General features: G+C 37.3%; 1 protein-coding gene across 1 annotated transcript; it reads left to right on the forward strand.

Annotated features, from left to right (window-relative positions):
• rgs9a (regulator of G protein signaling 9a) lies at positions 1–26771 on the forward strand. The gene is made up of 17 exons (XM_084743433.1): positions 1–209; positions 3609–3705; positions 6342–6392; positions 7447–7553; positions 7949–8000; positions 10780–10838; positions 11468–11544; positions 12956–13037; positions 13156–13218; positions 17681–17710; positions 19039–19100; positions 20296–20409; positions 21251–21366; positions 22331–22418; positions 23787–23925; positions 24599–24681; positions 26249–26771. The coding sequence occupies exons 1-17, from the start codon at positions 141–143 to the stop codon at positions 26403–26405; spliced, it is 1446 nt and encodes a 481-aa protein (XP_084599559.1). The 5' UTR covers positions 1–140; the 3' UTR covers positions 26406–26771.
• The last annotated feature ends 794 nt before the right edge of the window (positions 26772–27565 follow it).

A 27565-nucleotide genomic window follows, 5' to 3' on the forward strand; every position in this document is an offset into this window, starting at 1 on the left:
TGTGTTCAAGTCTGCTGCGTGCACACACTTCTCTGTCAGCAACTGACTGGAATATTTCACACCAGGATTTATATTTATACATTTATTTTATTTTATTTTAATTTTTTTGCAGCTGACTTGGTTTTCACTTAACTGCAAATATGACAATTCGGACAGCACGTCCAAACAGGGGGCAACATTTCCGGCCCCGTATGCACTGCTTAAAAAAGGTGAGTGGATATCATCAGTTTTATTTTGTTCTTAAACTATGTATAAACCACTTTATTTCTCATATTTTATCCTTAATTTAATTCGAAATGTGGGCAAGTTTTAAACATTAAAATTCAATTAAAATTTTATTTCAGTCTCAAAAGAGAGTCCATAAAAAAAACAAGACAGAAAATAACCACACTAATATCAGTTTAAACTGTTCAAAAGTAGGAGTCATATATGATGACAGTCATTTTTTTAAATTCAGTCTTTTCTATTTTTTTTCATTTCCAGTTCCATGAGAGCTCTTATTAAATACATATGTTTTTGTGAGAGATTTACACATGATTTGTTTGCCACCAGTAGAGCAGGAGCTTGTTAAAGATCAGCTCTAATTCCACCTTAAAGCCAATTAGCTTTGCAGCTCTGCTGCCAGGCATCACTGCAGCTGAAATATACGGTACAGTTCAGCAGCATAACCTGACCTCAAGTGGTACAATCCTCAGATCAAACTCACTGATATACTGAAGCAAAGGCCAAACAGACACAACAGAGTCGATTACAGAAAAAAGTTACATTAACAAACATTAATTATGTTAATTATTGAGTTAAAGATCTGCTGTTAAAGATGTTAGAGAGGTGGCAAAAATACACACATGCTTTACTTAAAAAGGAGATACTTTCGTAAAAAAAAAAGAACTTAAGTACTGATTCAACTTTTTTACTAAAATAAAAGTGAAAAAGTTTTCCAAGTATATCTCTGATTACTAGGGAGGGTCTATCTGCAGCCTCACAGACTACACAACACACCCACTTTACTACACAACACCCCCTGACACAGCTTCCTGGATTAAATACTAATTAACTTAACCATGTAGTTTTGGTGGCTAAATTTTACCAAAGTGCTATTGTTTCAATGGGGTGTCATGTAGTAGGTGTGTCTGGTACTACTTTCTACACTGTAAAAAGTGTTTTTCAGTGGTAGTTGAAGTAATGTTATGTTTTGAGTACCATTCAGCTTTCTGTTTTAGTGATGGCAGTGTATTTTTGGATTCTAACAACTTTATTACACCCCTTTCCCTTTAACCTGTCATTCTTATTTCAGTAAAAACGCATCAGTTAGGTTTCCCTTAGTGTTGTACGTCTCAGGTCAAGACGTCCACATTTTGAGCTGCCATTTTCTCTTGGTGACTTGGAAAGAAGGATGACAAGGAAGACAAACTTTGTAATCTAATTATATTTTGTAGTCTAATAATGCACTGTGTTAGATATAAAATGGTCCACCTAATTAGTTAAATAGTGTTAAGTTTTCATAAACTCACTGAATGACACAAGCTATTAAGTTGACAGTCAAGTCAAGCCCAGGTTCAGTCAGGCTTGTTAAGGAGCAGAAATAATGGAGTTGGAGAACTGGACTGTTACGTTGACCTGAATTAAATTTGAGTTTCATTAATGCAAACTGTTGATTTGAATGCAATCAGATTATTAAGTACATCTGACTTAAAGGAATTGTGTTCATCTAACTTGTAGTCTTGTGTGTTATCAACTGAAGCAAAATTTTAAGTTGGTTAAGCTAACAGGAGCTAGCTTACAATGCTAACACAAACACTTTTGATGTTGAGTAATAGACTCACAAACTGGTCAAGCTAGCTGTAGCATGAGCAGCCTTATTAAGCTAAGGCAAGCTAAGCTGCAGCAGTTTAACTGTGTTTGTGTACTGTTTATTTACAGCAGCGCCCTCTAGTTGTTTGATTCAGAATAACTCTGGTTTTCACTGCAACTACTGATATGAAAAAGTAGGATAAAGCACTTTCCACTGAGCCAACATGCACAACAGCAGCGTCCTGACTCTGACCTGAATGAACCTTTATCATTGGTAACACCTGTGTACTCTGCTGTTTTGTGTCAAAATAGCTTTCTTGTTGCTTTAGCTAACAGGAGCTAACATGCTAACCCTGGTAGCAGTTGCTAGGTTACTATCTTCAGAGTGGCCAGGGTGACGAGACTGAATGAAAGGTAACAACATCACTGTCATGAAAAGTCTCACTATGAAATAAAATGTAGCTTATCATTATAAAAAAAAGTGTCATTATAAAGTAGAACTTGACGTCTAATGTGAAAAAAAACTTTTGAACAGAATATTTTGAAATAAAATGTTGATAATGAAATAAAAGTGGTATTATGAATAGGGCTACATCTAAGGATTAGTTTCATTATTAATTTACCTGTCATTTATTTTCTTGATTAATCACTTAGTTGTTTATTTTATAAAATATCAGAAAATGGTATGTACATCCATATTTGGACCTGTTGTTCAAGGCTTTTGTGTGACAGTTATTTTAATTATCAATTCATCTGTCCATAATTTTGTCTATTAATTAATGTGGTCCATAAAATGTCAGAAGAAGGTGAAAAATGTTGAAAAGTTCAAGATGACGTCCTCAAACATCTTGTTTTGTCCACAACCGAAAAAATATTCAGTTTACTGTCAGAGAGGAGTAAAGAAACCAGAAAATATTCACATTTAAGAAACTGAAATGTGAGATTTTTCACTTTTTTCCTAACAAATACTCAAAGTGATTAATCAGTTATCAAAATAGTTATTTCATTGTTTTAAATCGATTCATAATCCATTAATCACTGCAGTTCTAATTTTGAAAATGAATGATGAAATAAGATTTCATAATGATTGTAGGTTTAATAATTTTCTCAATTATCTCACGAACAGTTGGTTCATTCATATATTTTACATAATTTATATGAATATTATCACTTATTTCACAACGTATTTTTTATTTATTTGATATTAAACATTTTGGGGTTCCATACACAAAACACACATAGCTTGACAATCAATATTATGTATACTTTGAATGGAAATAGGCATGACATCATAGCATTTAGATCACAAAGAAAGTAATCAAATACTGTAATACGTTCTCATAGATGTACCAGGCAAGATTCCATTCATTCATCCTACCTTATACTTGGCCTTATACATCAATGACTGGAAAAAAAATACAACAATCTATAAACTGTGTCCTAGACATAAGCAAGCTCAATTTAAGACCAATATACTTATACTTCCTAAATTCGGCTCCTGAGAAATAACTTTGTCTCGTCTCAGTCTCAGACTAATTTGAGCCCAGTTGAAGATCTTAAAATGTTAATTTCTTTGTCTCACTGCACTGATCTTAAATGTGTTTTTAATAATCAGCTCTTGAGATAACAGTGAGGTCTAAAAGAAAACTTGTTTGACTTACAAATGAGATCTGACATTAGCCTCAGTGGTCAAATTAAAGGAGCTGGATCTGATATGATTGTGTTTACTTCTGCACAGTATGAGGTTATTTCTGTGAGTCTCAGTGTCCTCTTTGGTTCATAAAAATGAATCCTGGCTGCTGTCCTTCTACTTCCAGCTGGAGGCCATTGTGGTGGAGATGCAGGACCAAAAAAGTGGGGTCAAAGGCTCAGAGCAGAAACTCAATGTCACTACCATCCCACATGTCATCGCTGGTGAGACTATAAATATTATAAAGTTCTTACAACCTGCATGCAAGGTGCTATAAGAAAATCATGGCGCAAAGTATATTTTAATGTTTTGTTTTCATCTTGTTCTTTTTAATTTTTAATTTTTAAAAAATCATAAGTCTGGAGGACATCATGCGTTGAGTTGTGTGTATGTGTGTTACAATACCATTACATTTTTTTCTATGCATCTTAAATATAATTATACTATACAAAACAGTTGTGGTTCTATTGCAGTAGGTGCTTCACCATCTGTTCTCTGCAGTCCTTGAGTGACCTCTTCTAATATTGATAAGAATTAGAATGACAGCATAGGCCTGCTTTTATTTTTATATGTATTGATTATGATCATTTATTCATCAAGCTTTATTATTTTAAAAATACCAATGTTGTGTCCTGTTGGATTGTATTGATTATTTATAAAGCCTTGATTTGTTCAGAGCCTGTTATTTCTGAACCTCACTGTTCCTGTTCATTGTATTTTCATTTAAGTTCCTGTCATGTGTTACGTTAACTTCCTAAAATGAAGACAAAAGATGACATTTACTGTTCAGGCATAAGAACTCTGAATAAATAAATTCACATGACAAAAAAAGAGTGCAGCTTGACTGGAGACAGTGACGGACTGCCTTGCTGTCTAAGCAGCCTACACAGGCTAAATAAGGCATCCCACAATTGGATGAGATCTGGACAGTGCTTTAGGAGTTAAAGTGGCTTTTTAATCCGGTCTAAGACCAGCGAGGAAAAGGTCAGCAGAGATACATGGGCCAAACCCCGCTGAGAAGGGAGGCTCTCTGGGTCTAAGCAGCTCCTGCTGTGAGTAACAGTTTGTAAAATACAAGCCAAGCAGAGTGATTCACCTGCAGTGATTGTTGGCTTCAGTTATGAATTAGTGTTGTCATGTCTCCAGGCTGACGCTGCCTGTTATTGTGTCCCTCCATCATTCCTGCTGTTAACTGAGGATGTGTTTTCATGATGGTCACCTTTCTGAAATGAAAGCTGGTGGAAACACATCCTCCATTAAACTTACCATACATTTGTTTGCAGCTTATATTGGAAGTCATTTTGGAAGCGTACACAAACATTGAGATAGCTACATTATTCAAATGATTAACATTTCAACTTATTACTCATTTTGACTTTATTCTCTGGTTATTTTAAAGCCTGATATCTTTAAAGACTGACAAATAATTTAGCACAGTAATCACCAACTGCAAGCACGTCTTGCTGTAACTCTACAGATATCTCGTCATTTAAGCCATAACGCTTGTCCGCCAATGACAATTGCTGTTTTCACTGTAAGGCGGTAGGGGACGCTGTGACACATCATCTGACAAAAAATTGTCCCTCTAAGAAGAAAGGAACCATAGTGATCCAGGCTCAGAGCCCGGGAACAGAGCAGGGCTTCCAGTGTTTCAATCCGCTGGGCTTCTCGGACAGTGTTTTGGGGCGGGGGAGCAAGGGGACACACACACCTGATGTTAACCACACTGGTGACAGTGACTTCACACACGAAAAAAACAAAAATAAAAATGTGAAGTCGATATTCTGCTGAAAAATATCTCTTTCACAAAAATGCAGTTTTCTCTGTTTTTCAGAGTGAATTTTTTGATGAAACCAACCAACATTTGTGAGCATTTAAAAAAGAATGAATGAAGCTAGATCAAAATTTATTTTGTGTTTGAAACTGGAAGATTTCTTCTTTCTTTTGATATAGTCCAAGTTAATATATTCGTAGGACTGAATATTCTGTGGATGTTGAAAAATCAGAGCACCGTGCATAGCAGTTAACATCATTCTGACTTTTTCCATCATCATCAGCTCAAAATTTTAACTTGTTCACTACTTTGCTGACCAGAAGCTAATGACATTCCCATCAGCCTCAGCTGCACTTTGTGTTTAGTGCCAATTAGCAAATGTTAGCATGCTAATGTAATGCTAAGGTGATGAACATAGTAACTGGTATACCAGTGTTAGTGTTAGCATTGTTAGCAGGTTAGCATGCTGACATTAGGATTCAGCTCAAACCACTGTGCCTATAAGAAATTCACTTTATAGTGATAAAGAAATGGAAAACAAGAAAGCAGTATTATTTGAGTTTTGTAATGCTGTGTTTATTCAAATGTGAATTGATGCAAACTCTGACCAGATTTATTACTCAGTAAAAGACATTTTTTCATGTCATCATTTTGTCTTTGTTTTTTAATATCTCGATAAATATTGCATCATGACCCTTTTATTGTGGTATTTTCATACTTTAGTTTTTGTATCATTATATCCCAAGTAGCTTTTATTAATTGATCATTTTATTAATTTATCATAATTGTTTTTGTGGCAAACTCCAGACTCCATATGTACTGACAATTAAGGTTTTACAGAAAAATATTAGAATCATTTTGTATCTGGAGTTACAGTCAGTTATAGCAGGAAGTTGAGGCCTTAATTGAATAAAATAAAAGAGTTAGACAGAGTCTCTTTAAAGACCTGGAGTATGCATTGAAGGTTTAAAGGACAGTGTGTGTGTGTGTGTGTGTGTGTGTGTGTGTGTGTGTGTGTGTGTGTGTGTGTGTGTGTGTGTGCGTGCTCTGTGCAGGGTTTCAACTCTTATCTGTTTTTCCACACAGGTAAGGACATTATTGCATGGATTGCAAACAAGATGAAGACCAACACAGAAGGTACAGTGCTATACAACATAAAAAAAACAAACAAGGTTTTTGAAGGGTTTGCCAACTAAGCCTGACATGGCACATGTCATTAAGTTGAAGGATTCTTGATGAATGTTTATGACTGTTGTCATTAAGTGTCATTTGGTCAGTTATGTCATCTTAATACAATGTTACATGCAGACACAAACACTCCAGCTGCTCCAGCTGTCATGTGACTGATCTGTTAAAGACGATCAGCTGTGATCCTGTCGTGTGCGCCTTTTACAGGTTTGAGACTTTATAAGGCTTTATAATACTAATAATTCCTTATTCGTTATTAGTGAGACTAATTTTAGAGAAATACTCATGCATACTGGCAATTTCAATATTTATGTTTATGGTGTTGGTGATTATGGAGACGTGTGTGTGTGTGTGTGTGTGTGTGTGGGGCTTCAGCCAAATGCACTGTTTGCTATCTTGTGCAGACAGACCTACTGCACCACAGACTTTACACAAACTTTAGCAGGTCTGTGGTGCAAGTAGTTTAGACTACACTGAGTCTCACAAAGGAAACCAAACACACCTGTCCACACTTTCATTTTTAGACCCCCTGCCCATGCGTACACAGACAGGCGCATGTTCATTTCCTATCTTGAAAACGCAGGGAAATGACAACTGCAGAGGTTTAAGTTAGCAACGTCACTCATGCCATCAGCTGTGTGCCAGGTGAAAATAGGGCCCTCAGTGTCTGAGAACATTATGGATCCCTACAGGGATAGAGCTTTTCCTTAAAGAGTTTGATTTTTGTTCAACCAGAAACAAAGCTACCAGACTCCTTTTACAGAGACAATAATTTTATCATCGTAAAACACACTTCATTCAAACTCGACAGAAACCAAATAAAACTCACTCACTTTAATGACAACAGTCATAAAAATAGAAAAAATATTCCTTCATGTTGTTGGCAGGTCAGTCTTATACCTCTTCACCCATGACATCTGCACACGTCAGTTATTTTCAGAAGCTGATGTATCCATGTGTTGTTTACGGCTTCATTCATGTCGTCTACATGTGTGTGTTCCAGAGGCTCAGGTCTTTGGCACCATGTTAGTGGCCTACGGCTACATCTACCCCCTGCAGAACCACAAGAAGCTGGTCATGTGCAACGATGCCAGCCTGTACCGCTTCCAGGTAAAACTAAATCCTCACCTCTTCTTTGCTGCCTATAATTGGAAGCAGTGCTGCACTTTGACATCACAGGGAGACAGAATTTGGAGATTAAGCTTCACTGAAAACAACAACAACAAAACAGCTCATGCTGGTGTTTCCATGACATCATAGTGACCTGTGAAGCAGACAGAAACAGGTTTATGGAGCGTTTTTGGAGACACTGGGGTTTGGAGGGTTACTTTAAAAACATATTCCAAAAGAGATCATAATTATTTGTTAAAAATGTAGTTAGTAACGTAATCCAAGCTTCACAGTATTAAAGTAATTTAAATTGATTGTTTGCATTTACAGTGTGGGGGATATTGAAAAATCAAGTATATAAAAATATCAAAATAACCTTTCTTCTTCCTCTGCAGACCCCGTACTTCTGGCCTACACAAAAATGGGTTGCAGATGACACTGACTACGGTGGGTACAGTGTGTCAGGTTGTGCGTGGGGTTGATTAGATCAATGGCTGTTTTGGATCGGGTTTTTTTTTTTTGGTACAACTTAAGTACAACTTACCTTTTAAAACCTGACAAAACTGGAAGAGGAACATGAGTGAGAGGCACTCTCCTCTCCTTCAGTTCAACCACATACAAACAAACAAGGCACTTAAAGGGTAACTTTGATAGTTTTAAACTTGGACCCTATCTTCCCTTTTTGTGTCTAAGGGCGTGTTCACACCAGCCTTATTTAGTCCAGTTGAACTGAACCCTAGAGTGTTTACATCTTTGGTGTGTAGTTCATGTGGGTTGTTGGGAACACCAGACTCAAACTCTGGTAAGGACCAAGCAACCGCTTTTTACCTGCTAACTGACCAATAATTGAACATTTCCACGTCTTGTGTTTACAGTTCCTGGACTGTTTGAGTTTTGCCTTTATGAATGCAAACTGGATTGGCTGGAAATTTGAAACAATGTATCATTTATTGTCTCAATTCAGAAACCTGACCTTTATGTGTGAACCTTAAGCTGCATTTCCACCCAAAGGACCTGGAACTTTTAATCCCAGGAACTACTTTTTACAGAACTAAAAGGTTACCTCAACCCGTTGTTGTCTGTGTTTCCACCACAGCCTAAAGACCAATGAAGATTAGGCAAATCAGTCAGCTGACGTATGAAAAAGTAACAGGTGTTTTTACACAACATTTTTCTGAGTGCAAATAAAACAATGATGATGCCATAAACAAGTGATGAACAGGCATCGTTATTAGTCCTCAGTTTAAATGCTCAGTAGGGCCTGGACTTGGTCCCTCTGTTATTCTGTACCTCCATGTTGATGTGTCAAAACATATGAAATAAACAAACAAACAACAAACTGGTTTGGGGCTGCAGAGTTTTAAAAATGGTGTCTGAAATAAAATGCTGTGACCAATCAGAAATGTTCAGCTCTGCAAGCTCCACCCATAAAGTTCCTACTTTTACAAGTACTACTCCTAGAGCAAGGACTTTTTGAGGACTAAAATAATGTCTCCTGAACTTAATTTAGACCCTGCAGTGGAAACGCACTAAGTTCCTCAAAAGGTTCCTAGTCTTTTGGGAAGGTTCCTGTGGTGGAAATGTGGCTTTATTGACTAACGATTTTTGAAAAGACTTTTGGTCCAGTATGGAAGGAGAGCTCTGTAGCCAACAGAAGAGCAACTTTTTCTGAGCAACTGTGCACTGTGAAAGTACGTCCTTTAAAAGTGTTTGATTTTGCCACTGCCAGGCTCAGATTGTTATTCTAAGTGTCCGACAACATTATGAAAAGGATCCCTTCTGACACAGAGCGTTTTGTTAAACCAGGAGCTTTTTTTTTTTTTTTATTACTTGTCCTGCCAAAACAACCAGTCTCCCTTTGCAAAATTGTAACTTTAACATCATTGTGATCATCTTCATTCAAACTCAACAGAAACAAAATAAAACTCACCAAAAATGTCTTGGTTCATCTTTCCACTTTTCAAAAAATCACCAACTCTGGTTTCATCGAAATAAACCCTCCACTCCACCCTAACCAGAGATTTTTGCTGAGTTTTATTTAGATAATTAGGTTTATCTCTGTAGGGATCCTTTCCATAATGTTGTCCGACACTTCATAATAATCTGAACCTGTCAGCAGCAAAAAATGCCTGGATTTCAAATTTCAAAAATTATTGTCCCCATTAGTCCTGTCTTTGTTGCAAAACATGGGAAAATAGAGTCCAAGTTAAAAGATAGCAGGAGTTACTCTTTAAATGAAAAGTCTAGACAAGCCTTTCAGATAACAAGATAAAACATGAATATGAGCTGTGTGGTTGTAGGAAGGTATGTTCTTTCAGTTTTGACAGATCCAGACCTCTGTTTCTACTTTTACTCCCTACAATAGATAGATAATAGATTTGAGAGGAATTATTGATTGTTTTTATTTTGCATCATTGCATGCCAATTTCCTAACATCAAGACTGATTTCAACAAGATGAAGACCAAAAAGAAGTAACAAGATGAAAAATAATGTAAAAGATGACAAAAACAGAAATGAAAAATACATAAATTACGTAACTACAGAAAACAATGTAACAAGACAAAAAACAACATAAAAGTAATATGTAATAACATGTAAAATAACATGTAATGAAGACAAAAAAACCATGAAAAACGTGACAAGACAAACAAATGTAACAAGAATGGGTCCAAAAAAACAACGTTAAAGTCATAACCAGAGATTTAACAAGATGAAAAACAAGATAAAAAAGACGCAACAAGACGAAACACAATTTAAAAGACGAAACAAAAATTTAAATTACGTAACTACTATAAATAATGTAACAAAAAAGCTGTAACAAAATGAATAAGAATAAAAAGACATGACAAAAAAGATATAACAGGACAAAAAACAACATAAAAAACATGACCAGACAAACAGATGTAACAAGATGAAAAACAATGTAAAAGTCGTAACAAGACAAAAAAGATACTTTATTATTTTTGAGTACGCTTCAGAGCTGGTACTTTTTCACTCTTACTTAAGTAAAGAACTCAAATCAGTATTTATAGTTTTACCAGTCCTTTTTTTTTTTTTTAAACACAACTCTCTGTACTTCTATTTGAGTAAAGAATGTGTGTTCCTTTGACACCTCTGCTTCTCTGACTGTGGGTAACTTCCCCAAGTGTTCACTTCAGACAGCTGTTTGCAATCATTTTTGTAACACGCGTGATGAGTAATGATTTTGTTTTGCTGTGACTGTAGCCATTTACCTGGCAAAGAGGAACATCCGCAAGAAAGGCCAACTGGAACCCTACGAACAGGTTTGTATTTAGATGATTGTATGTGTGCGTGAGTGCAAGTGTAAGAAACTAGTGGTAATGTAGTTTTTTCACCAGTGGTAACGACATCCCAACATGTCAATATGTCAATTTAAAATACCTGAAAAACAACTTTGACATGTTACAAATATATTCTCACATCTAGAAATGACATTTTTATGAGTCAGAACTGATTTACAGATATGAGTAATTCCTTCTTCACTAGTAGAAATAACAATAACAGATATCTACAGTTGAATATCCACATGCTGAAAAATGATTGTGACCAGTGGAAATGTAATTCCCACTAGTCAGGTATCAGCAATTGCATTTCCGATCTGTAAAACATATCAACAAACCATCTGGATAAGTCGCCCTAATAACATATTTGTTTCTGATATAAAATAATTAAGAGAAATTTAAGAAAAGAAATGAAAATGTTCTCGTATGAGGCCCATTATGTGGTTATTTTAAGTGTATTTCTGTAATGTGTGTTGCAGCTATTTCACCTTTATATATTTACTAGATGGTGCTATTGGCCACAATATTCCATGATGACTTTTTAAAGGTTCATTGTTTTGGCTGGAATCTCTTTTCAGAGTGTTTTCACTGTTCCTTCTTACTCTAAACAGGCGCATTACAACCATCTCCATGAATGGCTGAACCACAAGTGGGACTTTATTGTGATGCAGGCCACCGAGCAGTACAAGTAGGTCAAACTATTACAGCCTCTTTTTCTCTGGTTATTTTGAGGTGCATTTTACCTGTTTGTATGAGAGACAGCTTGATGGTTTGTTACACAGAACCATCTGGGAAGTCATCCTTAGAAATAGTTTGGAAAAGGGCAGGCACTTTAAAAAAAAACCCAAAACACTTTGTAGATGATTGGATGAACCATTTGTCTATTATGTCTAACACAGGCTAACTTCAACCAATCAGATCAAACTCTTGCCAAAGGTGGTCAGTAGAAGAGCAAAAACATCTTTTCCATAGAGAAAAGCTTTCAGTTCTTTGCTCTTCTTTCAACTTGCATATGCTGCGCAATTAGCAATTATTATCATTAGCAATCATTAGCAATTAGCATAAACCAGCATGAACTCACCTACAGTACATGGACAGTATTTCAGCAAGTGCTTGGCTGATTTGGATAATATCGACATGGTTTTGGAGGTTATTGAGGATGCTGAATTTGTTTCTCTTCAAAATTCAGAATGGCTGTTTAAAACGAAAGTAGCCATAATGAGCCATATTCATTACAGGATGTTTATGAACACAATTACCTAATTGACATTTAAAATGTATTTTTTTAAATCTATTTTAAGCTACACTCCTTGGCTGTATCCCTGTTTCATCTAAAGTTAATAATCAATTCCCTGGTTTTTAATACATTTAAATCTACAAGTATTAAAGACTACAAGTATTTACTGGCTCAGCACTGAAACGCTCGAAAACTGACGCAGGTTCACTTACCAGGCCTAGATAAGTTTTTACAACTTTCAAATACCAAAAGCCCTAAACACTTGGTCATATTTTATCATATATATGTAGTAAATAAATATGTATCTATAAATGTATATTTGAGAGGACATTTTTGACAACATACCACTACTTGGAGACCATTATATTCAATCTCACTAACCAGTCTGTAAACACAGAGAAATTTTGTTAAGTTAGCTTTTTCCCCTTAAAGCAATAGTAGCATTTCCACATGTCTAAAACAATAATGTTCTATATTTTGTTGAGGTACATTATCCCAAATATTTCATACAATAATTCATTTGGTGGTCACCTGTTGCTATAACTTTGGTGGAAACACAGGGTGCATCAGTGCAGAAGGAAGCTGGTCAGTAAGATGAAATGTAGCTTGAATAAATGTTAATACATTTCCTCGTCTGTGAACATTTCCGAACATTTCTGAGACACATCATGAATAGATTTTCATCTGCAACTGTGGCTGTTTAACATTGAAGACAACAACTCCCATGATCCTGTGCTACTTCATGTTACTTCATCAAACTACACCTTTTATTATTGTTTCATTGTGTTTAACATCACTTCCCATTCTTTTTGCGTGTCTGTCTGCCTGTGTGTATCTGTGTTTGAATGTGTGTGTGTGTCAGGGCTGGTAAGGAGAGGAAGAAGCCGGATCGTGTGGTGTTTGACTGCCAGGAGAGGGCTTATTGGATAGTGAACAGGCCACCGGTCAGTGTGTATCACTCTGTGTTATTGTATATACTGTATATATGAGATGATAAAACTGCCATGATCCAGGTGAATACATATAACTATACTTTGTGTTGTATGTGCTGTGTGTGTCCAGCGTCGTACTCACAGTGCTCTGGACTGCGGTCCAGATCGTCTTATGGATACCAGCACAGATGAGGTAACAGGTCAGTATATACACACACACACACAGTTGTGTTTCCATCGCTTCATAGGACATTACATTGATGTAATCCTACCCATAACTACTACTTGCCTTACTGTAACCCTAATCTTAACCTTAACCCTAACCTTACCTTTCCTTTCTTCTCTTTTTTCTTGGTCATCGTTAGATTATTTGCCTTTACCCACTTAGTCATTACATCCACATTACTGATGATCATCAAAATCTGTGGTAGTATTTTGTGAAAGCACCAGTAATCATCCCTACAGTACTGTCGCAATATCAGCAATGCAGTATTTGGTCAAAAATATTGTGATATTTGCAAAGTTGTGCTTATTTATTGCTTCTACATAAATCATCTTCATTTTACTTTCATTCTATATTACTTCCCTGGTCATCCACACCCAACCACTAGTGCCTATATGGCCCCCCATGAGGGCCCACCCCCCATTTTGGGAACCACTGCGTAAACCCAAGTCTTCACCCTAAAATGTAATGATTTAAGTTATGGAGACTTTTTGTCCCTATAAAGAAAGCTAGTCCCCACAGTGTGAGTGTGTGCACAGACATATATCCCCACAACATGCGTAACACATGTCTACACACATACATGCAGAGTGGAGAGATTGAGGTCAGCTGGTCTTTTAAGAAACTTACCAGAGCTTAACATGGACTGTGGTCCTGCTAACTGATCTCTATCCACTTAGAGGCTAGAACCTCCCTGTCTTTTCTGCTCCTTGTCTTTCCTGTCCTTTCCTTCCATTGCCTTTCCCTTTTCTTTCTCTTCCCTTTCACCTTTCTTTTAAACACTCAAAAAAAAGTAACGAAGCCAGTCATTTATCATGTTTTTATTTTTATTTGACTTTACTGTGTTATTAAAGCACCAGTGCGTAGGGTTTAGTGGCAGCTAGAGGTGAGGTTTCAGATTCCAACTAGCCTGACTCACAGGAAATGTGTGTGTGCCATTTGCCAACTATTACCCATTGTCCACACACATGTGCTGGCTTGGCTTGACCTGGCACGTCAGCCCAGCACAGCAAGAATTTGCATTTCCATACCAAGGTGTGTCTTTGACTGAAGACGAGCAGCTTAGCTCAAGTCTTTAGCTTTAGCTCAAGCTTTAAAATTTTTCACAATAAAAGTTCTTCACAATAAAAGCCCTGTGTTATTGTGTTTTTCACAACCTTTAAACAGCACAACGAGGAAACTTTTAGTTTTCATCAGTAGTAATTTGACACATTTCCTGTGTGGGCCCGTACAACAAGACGTTAAAATAAGGCAGACACCTGAACATAAAAACAGTCACACAAGAGAGAAACTAAACTTAAAACCACAGAGATTCACTTCTGAAGAACTGAGAGCTGAACACACAAGTGTCACAGATGCTTTCAGAAACATCATTCTCTCAGCTCTCCTGCACAGACATGAATAGAGGCTTGCAACACAGGCTTGTCTGAGGGGAAGGAAAGGGGGTCATCACGGCTTGGCTGAGGTTGGCGAGATGTCACCGCAGTCCATTTGGCTTTGGCCTCACTACAGAGTAGGTCCATATCGGCCGTGACTCGGCACAGCTCTGGACAATGAAAGTGCTAATGGAAATGCAAATCAGCGCGGCACGGTTTGACTCTGCACGGCCAAAAGTGCCAGTGGAAAAGCCTCATACTTGAGACAACATACTATCCGCTATCTGATAATCATTTTCAGAATCCCTGTTGCTACAGGAAACAGCAACAACAAGCTCTGAGTTAGACGCCTACATGCTGAAAAAGGCAAGTTAACCTAATCTGGCCACTAATGGTATGACAGTAAACAAGCTAGCTGTTGTTATGTTTTCTTTTTTGGGGATTTACTAATTTAATTTTAATGCCACAGCTCACCTCCCCACATGCAAATGTTCTACCAAAACAAGTTCCCCACAGACATTTGCAGAGGCATCATTGCTGCATCCTGGGCTGCAGTCTGGCATTCCCTTGTTCCAAGTCTACAGGCAGAGCTATGGTGGCTGCAAAACTCTCAAAAAAACATAAAAAAGCCCTCTCAAATGCAACAGTTTGATTTGTCCACTCAGGGCTACTGTAGAATGATATCCAAAAACACAACAAATCTTATTTTAAGGTGATTATGCATTAATGAAAACATGAATGTTAGATTCCCTTTCTGCCACATTCTGCCAATAAATGCCCTTAAATCTTACACACTGAGATTCACACTGGTGTTTTAATAATGGGTGAAATAAGATGTTGAGCTAAGAATTGGTAGAACTGACTCAATTCACATATAATTTCAGGATACATTTCAGATAAATGTGAGCAACATTGTAAAAATGCTCTGATTACACAATTCTCACTGACAGCTGCTCCAGTGGCCATTATAGTATTCTGAACTAGTCCAGAAGATTAATGTGTTGCTGTCTGAGGAAACACTGAGCTTATTGTTCAGAGTAAAATGTGAAATATTGAAACTGCACGCCAGATTTCAAGCAAGTTTGAGCAGGCTCTACTGTATCTTCTTTCCTTGGGAGAGGTTTGGTAAGCCTGCTGCTTACTCTTTCTAAGGAGCGCTGAGGGGACTTAAGGTGCTTATCAAACCCAAGAAAAGCTTAAGTCGTGTCCAGATCTTGAGTTCTATGAGAGGAAAGTTCTCCTCTAATTACTGTAACTTTGAGAGGACAAATTCAGAGCTGTCCTTCTACTATTGAACTTCAAACCTCAAACAAATCACCAAAACATTCAGTAAGTCGTTCTGACCAGGATGTTACCCCCTGAGTGTCAATTTCAATTATTCTTTTGTGTTTTTTTCTGTTGTCTGCCACCCTCATGTTTTGGTATTTGCTGGTGTTGTCCACATTGCTGTTAGCATGGTCACTAGACTGAATGATGGCACAGGGGACTTGCGAAAAACTTGGTATTTCATCCAAATGGGCATGTTTTTTCAAGATGTAGCAGTGCGTACCAGCGAACATCTCAGCCTGTGCTCTGAGTACAAGAAAAAACTGAGTGGAAAAGTATAGGCTAATTTTATTTCTAAAGCTTGGAAAATTAGATGAACTAGATACATACAATATGAGATATCTTCAGTTTTGCAAGCCTTGTAAGCAAGATACTACACTGACATCAGAATACAGACCCACATATTTGTTGTTGGACATCATTTAGTCCATCTTGTCAATGTATTGCAGCGATATTTAGAAATATTTTCAATTATAACATTATAATGGTTGGTTGAAGTCATTTGAAAAGTTGCACTGAAGTCTAGTGTCGCGGTTGCAGCCATGCCAGCACAAGGAACCAAAATCTAAACTTATCTACATAAATCACAGAAAATTAAAAATAATCTCTGAGTGAAGTTACAGTCAGGCGTGAGGCCTCCTGCATGTTTAATCTTTGGGGTTAAGGCAAAGATTAGGTTGATGAACAAGTTTTTAGGTTACGGTTTTTCTTAGTTTATCCAAAAAGTGACAAGACGATCCAAAGCAAGCTCATAAGAATGTGCATCGGGCACATGACACTCACACACCTGGGTGAAATACTGAGTTTTTAAGGAGTCCCAATGCCACAGGTATAGGCAAGATCACAGGAGTATATAAGAACGGAGACGTACAATAACATGTGGAAGATGGACAGCTGTAGCACTGTCAAACAGATGGAGGCCAGTGGTGGAATGCAACAATGCAAACACATTTACTATAGCACTGTGCCTGAGTCCAGTTGTCTTCTAGTGTTTGTTAAAAGCCGAGCAGCTGAGTTTTGTGCCAGCTGGAGACAGAAGATTGTTTTATAGCTTAAAAAAAATTGAACTGTTCAGCCTATTTTGGACAAATTCAGCCTCAGCTGCAGCTTTCAGAGCCAGGAGATGACCAAACAGGCCACTTAACAAAGATTGCATGGCAAATTTATTTAATTCATTGCATTTTTCCTTGTCCTGTTTTTCTTTCTTTTCAAACAGATCTCCTTACACTGATGAAGATAAGAGAGTAAACCATGCAAAAATAAAACAGTATACAGTGTAATACTGAGATTGTCATCCTCGTGTAAACTACACTTATATAAATGTGTGTTTGATGTAGTCTTTGGACAGTCTCTCCAGGAGATAGTGTTGCCATTGTAATAATGAATGTAAAATCTGCCAAACGCTGCATTATTTTCAAGTGCTTGCAATCATCAGACCAGATTTAGACAGTTTTACTCTCACTTGAAATCGTTACACAGGATCTTAGAAACGGAGTCCATTTCTCTGAAAATCTGCTGCAAATGTATTGATCTTTTGCTGCAAAAAACACTGCAAGATCAATGGTCCTTTACCCTGGAGATGCTGTTTTTGTTATTTTCCACTTTTCTGTTTGTGTTTTAATAGTAGTAGCTTCCACATTAGCTTTCTGTAGGTATAGAACCATGGGTAGCACTGTTATACTTACCTATATATGTTGGAAACAAACTGTTTTTTTCTTCTTGTGTCTCAGAAAATCACCTTTGACCAGTACAGACGAGTGGTAAGTCATACTATTTAATTCTGATTTAATTTGATTCAACAGATATATGTATGCATACTATCTGATTTTATCAGAGTATCTCCTCCAAGCTCATTGTTGGTGGTCTGAAGCAGAGGTGGGAGTAACACATATGTCCAAGTCACAAATCAAGTCTCACGTCTTAATCTTCAAGTCTCAAGCAAGTCAAACATCAACATTAAATATTTAATTCACACAGATGGGTTAGCTTGTAACATGTCCACATATTTTAACTGGTTAAAGGCTCATTTATGCTCTATGTTAGATACACATGTGGATACAGACGGAGCCTTCTGTCTGTACTCTATGTTCATTTTATCTGTATGTCTGCACATTTCCTGAAAGCTTACCGTTACCCAGCTGTACCTTCAGTAGTTGTTTGGGCAGTGTAGCAGTGTAGCCAGTAATTCAAACAAGACCCATACCAATGGTGTTGATGGTCATTGTCAAATAGGCAGTGAAAATATTCTCCGTCCACATGTGATGTGTTTAATGGTATGCAGACCACCTCCGTCTCCTACACTGTTTCTGCTTTTGGCTCTTTTCAAGAGGTACATTATTATAACCTCCTCCTGTGTCACTGTGTTTGCTGTTGTCATCAACCTTTGACTCTTCCTCAGTGTTGACGCTGAGCAGCGCCGCCTAGTGGATGTATTGCTTAACATCAATGCCAGTGTAAAGGGCACATGGAAGTGCGTGGGCAGTGACGGCGATATCATTTAAAACACATGTCTATTTTTGTATGTTAAAGGAGCATAAATGAGTCTTAAGGTGTCCCCTTGAAGAAATTGTGCTCATCTAACTTTTTAACTTGATTTGAAAACTCTTAATTCATTTTGTGTTACCAACTGAAGCATTTCTTTTAACAATTCTCCTTTTTCAGTGTGCCCCGTCCTAGTAAGCTGTCAAGTTTGCATGCATTGCACTAAAAGTCACCCAACCATGTTTAAAAAAAACAACAACAAAAACTTAAATTCTCTATATCTAAGTCCAGTCCTTTCAATTCATCTGTGTCAAGTCTTAGTCAAGTTTCTGGTCATGAATACCACATCAAAGTCAAGCCTTTTATCAGCGTTAGTTAAGCAAGCCTCAAGTCTTCGCCTGACTCGAGTTAAGTCATGTGACTCTAGTCCCCCACCTCTGGTTTCAAGCAACAACCTGTGTTGAGTCTGAAAACAGTGACAGTGAACAGGACTCATGTGGACGTCTGTCTACAGATTTGAAAGTGGTTAGTTTGAAATCCTTTGATTTATAAAACTTTAGCAGAAATGACATTTACAGTTATTTTGTGTGTTTCTCTTTTATCCTAGAACATGTTCTATCAACAAGCCATCATGAGGTCAAAGGTCAAATCTAGCGTGTCCCTTGGAGCGTAAGTTCCTCTGGTTTCTTATCGATTTGGGAACCTCTCTAAGGGTTTATATTCATTTGATTCATCTGCTTGTAATCATGACTCATCATGTATAATTACATGCAAACTATTATAACCAATTGCAATAATTTTTCAAATACCGTTATTTCGAGATTGTGAGTCAATTATAACATTATCTTGAGATAACAAAGGTAATTTCTTGAGATAACAGGTTATTTTATCTCATTATCTCAATAAAACAAAAGGCAAATTTCTCAAGATAATGAGATAATTTATTTCGAGAAAACACAGGATCACTGTAGAGCACTGTGCCTGTGAAGTTGCAGAGTTGCTAATCCTCTTAAACGAAAAGAAATGATCTGATGCAATGCAACTTGATCAAAGCACAGTCAGATGCAATAATCAATAATACACTGCAAAAATAAGCTATTTATTATAACTTAAAAAGTGTAATATACAGATTGCCTTAACATTTTAAGTTTCTTGAATTTGAAACAACAAATTGATATAATTTTGTGATGATTCAATACTAATTTTCTTGTCAGATAAACCTGATATTATGTCCACTATACTTGAGAAAACATGTTCAATAAGCTTAAGATATTAAGTTGAACACACAAGTCTTCAGATTTTCTCAGTTTGAAGCGTCCATTCTTTATTTCACACAAAGAACTTCCAGCTGCAGCTGCTCCTGTCAAAACTACTTTGTTTCAGAATGACTCTTGAATGATGCATGCTGGGAAGTCTGCTCGTATAGTGACTGACTCCTTCAGAAACTTAATTTAATGAGTTGATTGAAATCTGTACAGCACATTTATTCAACTCATCATTTCAAGTCAAAAGTCTCCAGGTTAGAAGAACTGTTTATAATGAATACTAGAAATTTTAAAGTTTAATTAACTTGAATAAATAAAACTTTAAATTAAGTTCTGAGAACAGATTAGTTAACTCCACTACATTCCTGTATGATTTTTTACAGTGTGAATCAGTTGCTACAGCAGTTACAGCAAGTTTTCATTTTCTTTTCTTTAAGTTGATTTTCTTGAAATAACTAAACAATATACTCATTATCTTAAGATAACAGCATTAAGTTTTTAGTGATCAGTCAAAATGTGGGCTGTACCAGCTTAGAGACACTAAAGAAACTAGACACTCTGTGGACTCCATTGGTCTCATAATACTTCTGGTTCCACAGGCTGGTCAAGTACATCACAACCTACAAAAACCACGACCCGTTCCTGGCTCCTTGTCTACCCAGCAACCCCTGGCAGACAGACAATGACATGTACTGGACTCTCAACATGAGGAGGTGAGGCCTGCTCCATTTTTTAAAATCTCTCTCTGGCTTCACAAAGGTATCAGTCTGATGACGACACCCTGGGGGATCGGGTTAGGGGTACTGCCTTGAATTTACATTGTGAGCTTCTGTTATAGATTTGTGTGGAAATCTGTTGAATTGCTCAACAACACAAAACAGAGAGGTTGTGGTGGAAATTTAATTTCTGGGCCATGTTTGCGTTCCCTTGTGTTAAAGGGACAGTCATCTGCAGAACTGCATCATGTAGAGCCATTTATCCATCCAGATGAGAGTGCAGAATTTTGGAGATATTGGTCACAGAGATGTCTGCTTGTGCCACATTTGAAAAACCTGCCCAGATATCATATCCCAGATATATAATCCAAAGACCAGCCAACATAGCTAATCATATCACCATGCTAGCTAGCTCAGTGGTGCTAACGTTAAAGCTCAGCTGAGGATGGCGCCATGAATTTTTCAGATCTTGTGTTGTCACAGGCCTCTCATCCATGAGTAGATGCACAATTCCTTCTGTGAGGTGATAAGTGTAATTAAGTGGGTTTTTATATCACATCGATACTTCTGTTTATATTCACACACTCTCTCTCTGCTGTGATTACACTTTTTTAAATCAACTGACCATGTGATCGCTGTTACCTCTCTCAGGAGTCAACAAACTCATGTTCACGTTCATTAATTGCAAACTGGTTTGTTCAGTTCACCGAAAATATGAGCATGTTCACTGAACGCAGCTCTTTTAACGCGCTCATGCACAACACTACTGCCAAGTGTGTACAGAAATAGCTCCTGAAGTAAAACGAAATTCAGAAAATCCTTTTTGTTTTGCGTCTAGAGTTGACGTCCCCACTAAGATGCGAGTGGAGCGCTGGTCCTTCAGCTTGTTCGAGCTGCTGAGCGACCTTAGAGGCCGAGACGACTTCAAGATCTTCCTCAAGAAAGAGTTCAGCGGTATGTTCCCAAACATCATTCAACAACATCTCAGTCCGACTCATGAGTTTCTTGTGTTGAACCTGGCTCAACATTCAGAGATCGACTATTTTATGTTTATTTCAACCTTCCTCACAGGTTGTAAGATCATAAATAGTGATGTTGTTGCTCCTCTCAAGTCAGAGACTTTTTCATTTCCTATATGCGGTACACATGGATATGAGATACAAAGCTTATGTGAAATATATTTGTATGCATTTTGAACTGGGTGGGATTGTGCTCTGACATTTGTTCCAAAAATTACACAATTAATTCCACAAACCAATCATAAAAAAAGCTGCTGGTCTATTGCTGCCTTGATCTGTAGCTATGTGTTAAAACACCAAAGTTACACCAAAGTCGAACAACACAAACTAATTAACAAACACAAACACAAATTCCTACAACTTCCGTGTCCTGCAAGGTAAAACGATGTTTCTGTGCATGGAGTTTGATGGTTGTAAAGAAAACAGAGACAGTGGTTTATACTGATGTTGATTTTTTTAGGTGGTCTTTTGTTTAGGTGCTAAAATACATTTTGCTGCAGCCTGCATCTACAGACATTACTTAGCTTCTGTGTTGGGACTCCTGAGGCAGCTGTCAATCAAACATGAGCTGACACGCCCACACACTCTTGAAAAATGGTCTAAACAGCAAAATGAGCTGTTTTTCTGAACCAGGTTTTTGAATAGTCAGGAACAGTTTTAGATCATACTTCATGAGAAACTAAACTTTGATATCTTTTATGCATTTTTACTATTTCAAGCCAAGTTTTCGGAGGTTTTAAGGTTGATAAAATAATCTAAAGCAACATCGGTAAGAGAGGCTTCAACAGACTGCTGGAAGAGACTGTAATAAATGAGTGTCTAAATGTATATACTGTACTGTACTGTGTTTGTGTGTGTGTGTGTGTGTGTGTGTGTGTGTGTGTGTGTGTGTATCCCAGGGGAGAACTTGGCTTTCTGGGAGGCAGCTGAAGAAATGAAGCTGGGCACTGCATCTTCCATGTCATCAAAATCAGAGACCATCTTCAAGTGAGACGGATCAATTGGACTGTGTGTGTGGTGTATGCATTGTAAGATACTAGTCTAAAGACTGCCTTTACATGCCTGTGTGTAACATTCGTATGACTCCTGATCAACTTATGTTCATAAACCAATCCTTTGTGAGGGGGGCTGGTGGCAAGAAACATTTTGTGATTTTCACATTCTGGTGCACCAGTCGTTTTGCTTTAAAGAGTGACCTACATCTTCTTTTTGCATGTTACTGCACTGTTTCACTGTTTTGCAAGTTCACACTTAGAAGAGCTAGCTCAAAGCTCGAGTCACACAGGTTAAAATGAGCTAGTTCATGTTCCATCTGGGAAGTCGAAATTCCACCTTTCCAGTGCAAATTGAACGCCCCATAATACACTGCAGAAAGATGAAGAGGGAGATGAGTGAATATAACATAGATCTATCAGTTTCTTATTGTTACACAATCTCCAGTCTTCAGTGTAGTTCATACACTTCATGCTGCATGATCAACCAAACTTATTATACCACGCCGACATTTCTGTCGCACGCTCTGTCTGTCTCTCTGCTGCAGTCACACTTTATTTTAATCAGCTGACGATGTAAGCGCTGTTATCTCCCTCAGGAATGAGCAATGCTCGTGTTCACGCTAATTAATTGCAAACTGAACCATTTAATTCATGGTTCACAAAAAATATGAGCTTGTTCAATCAACACCACTCTTTAAGCTCCTTCATGCACAACACTGACTACTTTACCTTAGTACTTTACTACAAAGTAAGGAACTTTATTTAGCACTTTCACTTTAATACTTCATGTTGCTTCTTGAAATGCAGGATTTTTGCTTGTTTTACTTTCACTTATTTAAGTATTGTTACATTTTGGTATTAATGCTTTACATCTGAGTATTTTATCCATCACTGCAGGTCACAGAGTCTGAGTTATTGTTAATGTTAGCTGACATGCTAACAAACCAGCACACTTTCCATTACAGACAGGTTGTGGAAGATTTGATAGGTTACATTAAAACACCCTTCAACCTGATTTGGCAGGTTAATGTTACTTCAGCAACTAGTTAGCTAACATTAAGTTTGTTAAACAGCATATCATGTCAGTCAGCAGGACACCTCCATGTTTAAGCGGGAAAAGAAGACAATGCAGTGATCTTGAGTGTGATTGGCTGAAAGACTTGTGACATGTTTTTTTGTTTGATTGTTTGAATTGTTAAGACAGAGAAAGATATAAAAATATATTGTGCGAAGTTAGGCGAACATATAGGCCTACATGGTAAGTCTGAGCCCCAGACAGCCCTGCCCCAATCTAATCACTGGGTATCACTGATACAGGGCAGTATTGATCTGGAGTGTGTGTGTGTGTGTGTGTGTTCAGGACCTTCCTGGCCCCTGGGGCCCCCCGCTGGATCAATATCGATGGCAGGACAATGGGCTTGACAGTGAAAGGCCTGGAACATCCTCACCGCTACGTGCTGGAAGCAGCCCAGACACACGTCTTCCTGCTCATGAAGAAGGTGCTTCTGTTATGTTTCAAACCCTGTAGATAACAATACCCATCATTCCAAAAAGTGATTGACTCAGACTCTTTACTGAGTGAATGCACAGTATATACACAGTAAAACTACAAGTGCCAGAATTGCATAACTACCAGAACTGACATAAACACTCGTTTTGACCTTTGACTTACAAACTCTGTTAAGAGATGAATGCATTTATCCTGTAGGTGTTACAACTGTCCCCAGTCTCCCCTACTTTATGTTCCTGAAATTCTTCAATTATTCTACTGATAAGGATCATTTAGTCTAACTATTAATATTTTAATGTAAGCAAACTAATGGGACTAGAGACCTCTTGTGAAGTCTCATTGACAGAGAGCAACCAAGATGCTACATGATGATACATTATTCACAAACAGCAGCAATTTCTGTGCAGTCACAATGACACACAGGCATAAAATGATTAGATTACCTTTGCTTTTGTGTAATTTATATATATCTAAAATATTTTCAATGACAATGCAGACACTTTTAGAAAAAGACAGGTACCAGCAGCATTGTATTTTTGAATTCAACAAATTTATTGCACATATAAATTTGAAAAAAGACTGTGTTGTCTGTTCTAGTGTTAGAGATGTTTTGGTGTAGTGAAGCTGAGTTCACCTGCTGTCTTGTCCTCTCATGTGTACAGGATACGTTCTTCCGTTACCTCAAGTCACCGGTGTACAAAGACATCCAGAAGAAGGCAATGAACCCTGAGGCTCATAACTTCAGGTTGGTGGTTAAAGTCATCTGATGACAGCCACATGTTTCTGACATGTTCAGCATGTTCCTTTTTGACATCCCACTAGACCCTTTTATTATAAATCATGATTATACCACGGTGTTAGGTGCAAACATGAATCACCCCAGAGTACAAATTTTCTTCTCAGAACCTGCTTACCAAAATTTTTTATATTCTGTATCTTTTACAAACTTTTTCAAACTTAAGTGTGCTGTCAGAAACAACCTTATAGCCGACTGGAAATTTACTGAACCTGGTAATGTTGTTTCCTGTGAACTTTTATGATTGAAATGTCAATGCCAAGGCCTAGTAGATGAAATTCAACTTGGATGCTAAGAGTTGAAAAAGAAAAGATTGTATGAGCAATCATATGCCGTCCCTTCTCCTACTGGCATCACCTGCTGGGCAAATAGTGGTCTGGGGTCCTCCAGGGGTCTGTTGCACTCTGCTAAGGGGTCTGGAAAAGTTTTCAGATTCATTCATTTAAATGATCATGATTTTATTCATTCATACAGAAGACTTCATCATAGTCTGCATTTGTTTTATAATTAGACAAACTATTTGAGCAGTTAGCATAATTGGCTCTTTGATCAAGATAATTACATTATTTAAACTCCTTGATGCAAGAATAGCTTTTTATATTATTAATCTTTTGCTGTATATGCTATTATATATTTGCTATTATTATGTTATTATGTTTTTTTATATATTTTATATTATGATGAAAATCTGGGCATGACACAGGAGTTAAAAATATTTATATGCACTACGCAGCTCATTAACATTAAAATAAAGTTACTCTGGGAAGTTCTGTCCTCAAGGAAGTTAAACTAGTAAATGAGCTAATAAAATAGAATAAAACAAATGCAAACTATAATGAAGCCTTTTGTATAAAGTAAATAAATATGAGTTCTCATCATTATAATTTAAATGAATCAATCTATTTCCAGACCCCTTAGCAGAGTACAACGGACCCATGGAGGTCCCCGGACCACGGTTTGAGAACCACTTGCCTTGCAAGTGATGCCAATAGGAGAAGGGAGTGCATGATTGCTCATGTAAATTTTCTTTACATTTTTGGACGTCACAAACTTAGACACTTAGAGCTTAGATCTCCAGTTTCCAATACAAGGCTATTAATTAGCTTATGATGCTAATTACACAAATTGCCCCACATTGCAGCGCTTAGCAACCAAGCTTAATCTCATCTAATAAGCCTGACATTTTATTCATAAACAACTCCAAAAAATCAAAAAAGGTAGCAAATCTCAAGTCTGAAAGGACAAAATACTCACATTTGATCACAAATGTGATTGCGCGTTTGTTTTTGTGATGTGAGCCAAATGTGAGTATTTTGTCCTTCCAGACTCGAGATGTGCTACCTTTTTTGATTTTTTGGAGTTGTTTACTGGATTTTGGGCTTAGCACTCCACTGAGAATCCCATTGTTGAAGCGCAACCTCCTTCTCTCATTTGTTCATAAATTCATAGAAAACAACATTAAATAACAGTAACAGTAAATCAGAACCTGCTCATCGTGTTTCTGTTCCCACCCTAGTCCCGCCCAGCTGGAGCAAAACGCTCAGAACCGGAGCCCAGGCATCAATCCCATCATCCTCTGGAAGCAGGAGGAAGAGGAAAAGGCCAAGGCTGCCGCTGCGGCCGCTCCCGTCGACGTCAAGGCCATGATGAGCAAAATAGACAGGAAGAAGTAGAGATGTACAGTGGAAGTGCGTGTGCAGGGTTCTACATGTGTGTATACACTGTAGATAAGGATTTGACGTGCTCCTCTATGTCATGCCAATTAATATTTGTTTTAGCAAATGATCAAATGTGAAAAGTTTTCATTATGGAGGGATTACTGAACGGGCAACTTTGACCTTAATTTGAGTTGAAAAGTTAATCAAACAAATATAAAAGGACACAGAACCACTGTCTTGTTCCTATGTACGAGGGGTGGGGTGGGGGGCCTTTTACATGCCTGTGCCCAGGGGTCCATTACCCTTATAATCCATCCCTGGTTTTCACTGATACATATTTGAATGAAAGACATTTCCAGAATTAGGGTGTAAATATTAGAGGTCATACTGAATGAATCCAGAAACTTGCTTTCAGTATGATGTATTTCTATTTAAATCAAATTAATGTCATAATTTGTATCATCAAATCAAAATATTTAAATACGTTACAATTCTATGATATTAACGATATTATTATTATTATTATTATTATTATTGTATATACATTAGCAGCTTTGTCCAAAGCCAAGCCAATTGTTTGTCTGATTTTTCTTGTTAGCTGAGTTTGTAATAGACATATTTAATCACTCATATTACTCCATACAGGTTAACAGTGTGAGGAGAAGTGTCATATCTCACTGTTGTGTACATTGGAGACACTGTATTTTGTTTTGCTGCAGCGTGCACGAAAACTTTCTGTACTCTGCAGTACATGACTAAAGCAGTCATGTTCAAAATGCACAGCAGTTTGTCACTACTTTGAAGCTGAAGATGTGTAGAGTGTAAATCTGTTTACCTGCTCACATGTAATAAATGAGATGAAGATAAAGCAGACTTCAGGTCATTGTGTTATTTGCAATATAACAATAATTGTAATATTAAACTGTTGGTCAAATGTAGCTGTTACAAAAGTCACAGTTGATGGCAAGCAATTCTCTTCACAGTAATTTTACACTAATGAAAATGATATCGGATGTTTGAGTCGAGGGGAATTTCACCAGTCTGCAGAGGTAGGAAGTAACTAAATACAAATTTTTAGTATCTGTAAATTCTGCTCCTTACATCTTAAAAACAGGCTTGTTACTTTAGTTTTAATGCATTTGAGGGAAATTAGTGAGACAAAAGACAACAAGATG

This window comes from Lutjanus erythropterus, chromosome 19 (assembly GCF_056507025.1).
Source record: "Lutjanus erythropterus isolate fLutEry1 chromosome 19, fLutEry1.hap2, whole genome shotgun sequence".
Classification (NCBI taxonomy): Eukaryota; Metazoa; Chordata; class Actinopteri; order Lutjaniformes; family Lutjanidae; genus Lutjanus; species Lutjanus erythropterus.